Source organism: Chiloscyllium plagiosum, chromosome 4 (genome assembly GCF_004010195.1).
Source record: "Chiloscyllium plagiosum isolate BGI_BamShark_2017 chromosome 4, ASM401019v2, whole genome shotgun sequence".
Taxonomy (NCBI): domain Eukaryota; kingdom Metazoa; phylum Chordata; class Chondrichthyes; order Orectolobiformes; family Hemiscylliidae; genus Chiloscyllium; species Chiloscyllium plagiosum.
Window position 1 is genome coordinate 37494611 of NC_057713.1, and position 7837 is coordinate 37502447.

The 7837-nt window shown below is 42.4% G+C and overlaps 1 protein-coding gene across 1 annotated transcript in view; it reads right to left on the reverse strand.

The window, feature by feature from the left end:
• LOC122548963 (KAT8 regulatory NSL complex subunit 1-like) overlaps positions 1 to 7837 on the reverse strand; it is a 202363-nt gene that overhangs the window by 23433 nt on the left and 171093 nt on the right. Inside the window, exons 5-9 of the mRNA XM_043687998.1 lie at positions 6887 to 7096; positions 6509 to 6639; positions 6118 to 6322; positions 4746 to 4911; positions 3953 to 4120 (exon numbers count right to left, since the gene is read on the reverse strand). Coding sequence (XP_043543933.1) covers positions 3953 to 4120; positions 4746 to 4911; positions 6118 to 6322; positions 6509 to 6639; positions 6887 to 7096 — 880 coding nt within the window. The remainder of the gene's footprint in view (positions 1 to 3952; positions 4121 to 4745; positions 4912 to 6117; positions 6323 to 6508; positions 6640 to 6886; positions 7097 to 7837) is intronic.

The following is a 7837-nucleotide window of genomic DNA, read 5'->3' on the forward strand; positions in this document are numbered from 1 at the left end:
GCCGTGCTGGAAGTTTTTGTTGCAAACGTTTCGTCCCCTGTCTCGGTGGCATCCTCAGTGCTTGGGAGCCTCCTGTGTAGCGCTTCTGTGGTGTTTCCTCCGGCATTTATAGTGGCCTGTCCCTGCCGCTTCTGGTTGTCAGTTTCAGCTGTCCGCTGTAGTGGTTGGTCAACCGGAAGCGGCAGGGACAGGCCACTATAAATGCCGGAGGAAACACCACAGAAGCGCTTCACAGGAGGCTCCCAAGCACTGAGGATGTCACCGAGACAGGGGACGAAACGTTTGCAACAAAAACTTCCAGCTCGGCGAACAGAACCACAGCAACTTACTTGCCTCTCATTCCTGGAGGAAAGTCATACACAAGAGGGTAGAAAGACTCAAGACACAAGATGGGCTGCCCGACATTCAGCTCCTCACCACTCATGACTAACTGATCTGAGTGGTTGACAGACCAGTTCCAAATCCTGGGACTAATATCGAAGACTGCCTTTGACTTCTTATGTCGGCAACTCTGAGTGAAGGTCGTCTCCCTTGATATGACCAAAACCTGCTGACAACCATGAAAAGCTTGCTTCCTTTGTGTTTAAAATAAATGGGAAAGCAAGTCAGAAGTAATTTTAGCACTATCTCTGACTGAGGGGCAAAGCACTAAAAGGCATGGCAAGGTAACGCAAGGCATGGATGCTATGAGCATCCAGGCAGGCTCAAAGTGAGTGTTAATTATGAAAGTGAAGAGTCTGGAGATAGAGCCTGGTCCAGTCCATGTGCTGGATGTGTTCTCTGAACGCATAGTGGAAGGCAATGGCTTAGTGGCATTCTCAATGGATTGTTAATCCAGAGACCCCAGTACAAATCCTGCCACGGCAGACAGTGGAATTTGAAATCAGGAATTAAAGAATCTAGTAATCACTGATTATTGGAAAACCAATCTGGTTCACTAATGCCCTTTAGGAAAGAAAACTGCCATCCTTAACTGGTCTGACTGCAGATTCACAGAAACATGGCTGACTCTTAATTGCTGGCCTAGCTAGTGACTCTGTCAACCCGAGAATTCATTTTTAAATAAGAGTGCTTGCTGCAGCATTAAATAGTTGCCAGTACAGCAGTCTGCGTGGATTGGACACAGGGCTCCAGGAACATGGGGTGTATATGCTGGTGCACCTGGAGCATGCTCTGACATGTTGTAGCTGGTGTCTAACATAGAGGTCCTTTGAAACAAGCAGCAAACTAACTTCGCCAAGTACCCATTCTGGTTTCTAAATCAAGCTTGCTTGATGTGTGGCAAGTTTGATAAAGCAGAAAGTTAAATATTAATGAATTAAGTTGGGGGAATCAACAAGATATTTAACAAGTCATAACCCCTGTTATTTAGCAATTTGCCACTGTCAAGCAAGAAACTCCGCATGCCAATTGTGAAAGGCACAGAAACAGCACGAGTTGCCCCTGATGTAGCCCTGACTAGACTCTCTCCAGATTCTGGCACACATCTAGCCATTGCCCATGTTGCTCAGACCTCGACAAGAATTCACCCAAGGTGTGTCACAGACATACAGAGCAGAAATGGATGGTAAATAGAGGTCAGAAAATGTGATCAAAAACTTGGTTATAAAGAGTATCACGAATCACTTTAAGGAGAGAATCAAGAAATGTAGATATGTAAATTCATAAACCGGCACTCCCCTGGCTCATAGCACAGCCTCCAACAATGGAGTGAAGGGAAGGCAAATCAAAAGAAACAGAATATGGTAAGACAAAGTAGTCAGATAGGATCTGAATAGAACAAAATACCTTCGGATTGTATGGGCTTGCTTCATTTATAATGTTTATATGTGAAAATACAAGCAGGAAAAAAATGTTCTACTATGCACAACACAAAAATTGCAGCAAGTAACTCACCTCCTGACTGCCCAAAACCTGTCCATCATTTACAAGGCAGAAGTCAGGAGTGGAAAGGACTTTTCTCCACTTTCTTAAATGAATGCAGCACCAACAATATTCAAGAAGCTCGATACCATCCAGGACAAAGCATCCCACTTGATTGGTACCCCATCCACCACCTATTCATGGCGGAAAATACTGAAAACCAGAAATAATGGAGAATCTAGGGATGAGTGTAAAAGAGGAACTGTGAGGTATTAATGTTTGTTAAGAAAAGAGAAATGACTGGATTTAAATTGCATAAATCCCCTGGACTTGGTAATCAACATTCCACAGTATTAAAAGAAGTGGTTCCAGAGATAACCAAAGTATTTGGTGGTCATCTCTCAAAATTTTGGAGACGATGGCAAATGTAACGTAACGTTTTAGGTAAGAAGGGCAGCATTCATGCAATGCTGGCCAGGATACAAATCCTCTGTCTTTAGTAATAATGTTATGGATCAAAAGCTCTGACTTATTCTGTTGCAGTTACTTAACCTCTCAATGTTCCTTTCCCTCTGCAATCACATAACTGTAAAAAAGTTTGTTTTCGTTTAATCATGAATTTTCTCTTCTCTTTATGTTAGCTCGCTTTGTTGATTGCACAATGACCTCAGAGTCAAATTCTGAGTTCAAGTTGACAATGGATCAGAGCAGTGTAATCTAGAATTCATTATAGTACTGAGTGGGGGACTGTCAGAGGTGCTCAAGAAGCATGTTAAACTGAGACCGCATTTCTCTATTTAGTGAGATAGAAACAAAACCCACTCTCAATTTGCCCATGTGCAAAATTCTAATTTGTTCTTCAGCCAACACCACAAAAATGGATGATTTTGTCAATGATTTGTTTGGCTTTTTATTGGACCTAGCTAAATGCAAATTGCAGGCCAATGAAAGCAGTTCTGAAGTATGTAAGACCATAGCTCTGAGACACAGAAGCAGTAGGCCATTCAGTCCATCAAGTCTGCTCCGTTATTCAATGAGATCAGAGCTGATCTCGTAATTCTCAACTCAACTTTCCTGCTTTTCTGTTGGGTGAGTTAGCTTGATGGCTGGTTTGCAATACAGAGTAACACCAATAGCATGGGTTCAATTCCCACACTGACTGATATTACCATGAAGGATTTGCCTTCTTAACCTCATTCCTCGCCTGAGGTATAGTGGCCCTCAGATTAAACTACCACTAATCATCTCTCTCTCTCTGAAAGACAAACCCTGTGGTCAGGTACGATGATGGCATCTTTACCTGATCCCTTACTGATTAAAAATCTGTCTACCTCAGCCTTGAAGTAGTTAGTTTATTTTTTTAATTGGTTAGCAACCTAGCTTCAACAGCCATTACCCTCATAAAATCCTTCTCATCGAAGTTAGGTTTATCTTAGATTAAGATAAATGCTCGGCCCAACATCATGGGCCAAAGGGCCTGTACTGTGCTGCACTGCTCTATCTCTGTTTTAAAATGGGTGACCCCTTACTCTGAGATTATACTCACTGGTCCTTCACTTTCCCACAAGGGAAACAACTTTTCCTCACTTAGTATGTCAGGCTCCTTAATAATCTTGTGTTTCAATAAGGTCTTCTCTCATTCTTCTAAATTATAATCCTCAACCTACATAATTGCGCTCATAAAAACATTTTCCATACCCTGAATCAACCTCATGAGCTTTGACTGCTGCTAATGTCAAAATGTTTTTCCTTAGATGAGGGGCCCAAAACTATTTGCAGTATTTCACAGGTAGTCTGACTAGTGCTTTGTAGTTTCAGCAAAATGTCACTAGTTTTATACTTCATTCTCTTGAAATAAAGCTCAATAATCCATCCTCCTCTCCTTTTATCTGCTGAATTCTTATGCTATCTTTTTGCAAAATGTGCATAAAGACCCCCAAATCTCTTTGTGCTGCAGCTTTGTGCAGTCTTTCTCCATTTAAATATATTCAACCCTTGGTAATTAAATGTGGAGGGCAAGCTCAAACCTTGCTACACCGTGATTTTGCAAGTACAAAATCCCAACACAAAATATCGGCTGACAACTTACTGGCTGATGTGAGGAGCGATGAGGCAAGCTTTTGACAGACTTTTTTTGCAGTGTCCTGAGGTCTCTGTCTCACTTGGGAGAAAGACTTCAAAGACTTAAATTTCTGAGATGGTTTCTGATGTTCTTCCTGCTTGAGTAAGCCTTCAAAGTGCACATGAAGAGGTATATCTGAAATCAAAACAACAATCAACGTCACCAACATGCTTACCTGTTACATACACAACTAGTACCTAATAACATCATTCATTGCATCAACAAGTAGGTGTGATACCAAATGAGCACCTCAGTGCACTTGAATTCACATTTCAACATTGTGAATGGGTTCAATTAATCTTGGTCGCAACAGACAGTCTCAAAACCTAATTGGGTGGCAAATATTCTTGAGGGAGGGGAAAACTACGTGTGGTCTGCAAAAAGCAATTAGGTTTTCTCCTATTTTCTGTCTTATTCATGTGCTAGTCACTTTATGGTAAAGAGATGTCTCCAATTAGCTAGTTTCCAAGAACATATGAGTATTCAGAGCTAAGTAAGTTTGACTGAATACATGATTGTCATGGTTAAGGGTATTTGTCAGATTTGCACAAGCTCAGTGAATAAAACAGCACTCCATCCCCTTGAAAGATTGTGATGGGTGGAAAGAGAGATGGGAAATATCACTGAATACAGGAAAGGGAAAAAAACTGAAGGACTAAATGCATGTATTTAATTTGATGGCAACTACATACAACATCCAAGAAGAATTGTGGAACAGCAATTAGTTTTAAATATAAGCATGACATTGAAACACACTCACCTTGAGGAAGTGACAATATTGGGTGATAGCAGGGCTCCATTATTGCTACGCATTCCTGTGGAGACATGCTGGGCTGATCCATAGTCTGCATTAGTGTTTTAGAGCCACACAAAATACACACATTAGGCCAGTCACAGCTACATTTGATGCTCAGAGGACGCTGGGCCTAGGCAAAGGGAATACATAATATAAGTGCTTTTTCTGGTTGCATACACTGCAGATGCATCCAATATGAGGAACAATTTAATTACTGCCAACTAGAATCAAGCTTAAAATATTATCACATTTTCCTTTTCTTCCTCTCTTCTCTGAATTATGAGCTGACAATGTCTGTAAGGGTCTGTTCTCATAGCCAGGGGACACATCCTCTGGTACATTGCCAGCACAGCCATTTCCCCAATGCAAGTTGAGGAGAGTAGTGTCAAGAAGCTTTTCCAACATTTGAGATCACAGCCAAAGCTAACACTATAATCATTCAGTGTGCACACAAACTCATCAACCAGCAGCGATTGATGCCAGTAATCAGGCTTGGGGACTTTACAATTATCTTTCTGATAAAGTTAAGTCAAATCTAGTATTAACATGGCTATTTAGACCGAGATTACCAAATTCAGCATCAATACATGGCTGAATGTGGGATCTTCCAGGTGTGTGTGCATAATCTCACCCAGCCACTGGACTGAAGAACATCATTATTAGTTTCGCTTTCTTGGTGCTTTGCTACAGTTCAGGTTCTTGGAGTGTGAAAATACTTTCTTTCAGCCAATTAATTCACCATACATTTTCTACTCAAATTTCCATCTTTTTGTGGAAAAGAGATGACTCAAGCTTGCAATAATTCCTTAGATGCCAGAACATTTAAGAGGCATTTGGATGGGTATATGAATAGGAAGGGTTCGGAGGGATATGGGCCGGGTTCTGGTCGGCATGGACGGGTTGGACCGAAGGGTCTGCTTCCATGCTGTACATCTCTATGACTCTAGATCCCTGATACACCATTTCAGTGATCAATTTCCAGGCATAAATTCATTTATTAATTGTCATAACTCATTGGTATGCAAAGGAAGGGCTTGGCAGACCAACTGCATGTGCATACACATGTGCATAGTTAACAGAAATAAGTCATGAGTGTACAGTCTGGAACGAAAATTTCTGCTGCTCTTTTCATTGTGTGGTCCGAGGATAATGACGTGTATTGCAGCATGACACCACCAACAGTTTATTCAGCACAGGCCAGTAGAGGAACCTGGGATTTTGTTGGACATCTCTTACTACAATACCAAATATGAGATATGTTCGCTGAAACACTGGGGGAGTATTCAGCAATCCCAGGCTATGCAACCTTTGGTAATCACCAAACAGAGTCACATACCTTTCTACCAAGGTAACATGCCAGGTTAGATCTGACCAGCCTCCTCTTCCTGTACCTTCGGACGGGACGAACTCTGGCAGCAACACAGCTGTTGTCTGGTGGTGATGAAGGGACTGTAAGGCTATCCAATCGCTGTCTTTTACAAAGGATTTCTTCTGTGTCTGAGCTATCTAGGGAACTGTTGTCCAAAGGACTGGAATGTAGACTGCAAGGTTAAAATGTGAAGATAAAAGTCAGACAGGAAAATGATGAGAACAACACAAATCAGTTTTAAAAAGAAGTGCTATTTACACAGTTAAATCGATGGTAAATTCCAAGTGCTGAATGTAAACATTCGCGCAAGCACCTCTGTGCCCTTTTTCTATAGTCAATAGTTTCCAAAGTAACACACCTGTTCAGCAGCCCATTTAATTGCCTTGGCGGTGTGCAGACCTTAGGTAGCAGTGAAGAATTTGAGGGGGAACTACAAGATGGGCTGGAGGGACAGATGAGGTTTCCAAGAGACTGTGTAAGGCGAGAACTCTATAACAGAAATGAACATGTTATTTTAAACTGGCAGTTGTTGAGAATGACAAACAATCCAGTTGCATAGGATGCTTTTTCACATCATAAAGAAATAAGAAATGATATTTATTATCAAAAGTGTTTTCATGTGAAAATGTATAGAAATTAATGGCTTTGCTTAAATACCACATTCCGATTCTGAGGAGCTATACTTTAAAGTCAGAAACATTTTATACTACAAAACTTGAAACTACTGATGACACACCTGTTTATCAATGTTCCGCAGGAGGAGAGATGGGCTGCATGGTGAGAGTTCACATTTTTTATTGGCAATCGGGACCTTTACTTCAGTAGATGAGGGATTGGAGCATGCATCAGGGCTTTGCAAGCTGACTGCTGAGGTGGCTGTCACCAATCGGCACTGGTGCTTCATCAGATCTTCTGGTAACTGAGCCTCACCAAGAATAACTGGGCCCTAAGGCAAAAAAAAACAAAAAAAATCAATCAAATCTTTATGTGCAGGTCTCCTTAAAGAAAATGCAAACACAGCAATCAAACAAACTTTTTAATTCTTCAACATATTAAATTATCTTTCTCGTTTTATTTGTCAAATAAGACCATAAGACATAGATTCTTCAACCAAGATTCTCGCCCACCCTCTGACGACTCCTTCTCCCGCCTCCAACACGCCCCATCCACCTGGACACCCCGTGCTGGCCTCTCACCCACCCTCGATCTCTTCATAGCCAACTGCCGCCGCAACATTAACCGCCTCAACTTCTCCACCCCTCTCACCCACTCCAACCTCTCACCCTCGGAACGTGCAGCCCTCCACTCCCTCCGTTCCAACCCCAACCTCATTATCAAACTGGCAGACAAGGGAGGCGCGGTAGTAGTTTGCCGTACCGACCTTTACACTGCTGAGGCTAAACGCCAGCTCGCGGACACCTCCTCATACTGCCCCCTTGACCATGACCCCACCTCCCACCACGGTGACACAGTGGTTAGCACTGCTGCCTCACAGCGCCAGAGACCCGGGTTCAATTCCCCCCTCAGGCGACTGACTGTGTGGAGTTTGCACGTTCTCCCCATGTCTGCGTGGGTTTCCTCCGGGTGCTCCGGTTTCCTCCCACAGTCCAAAGATGTGCAGGTCAGGTGAATTGGCCATGCTAAATTGCCCGTAGTGTTAGGTAAGGGATAAATGTAGGGGTAGGTT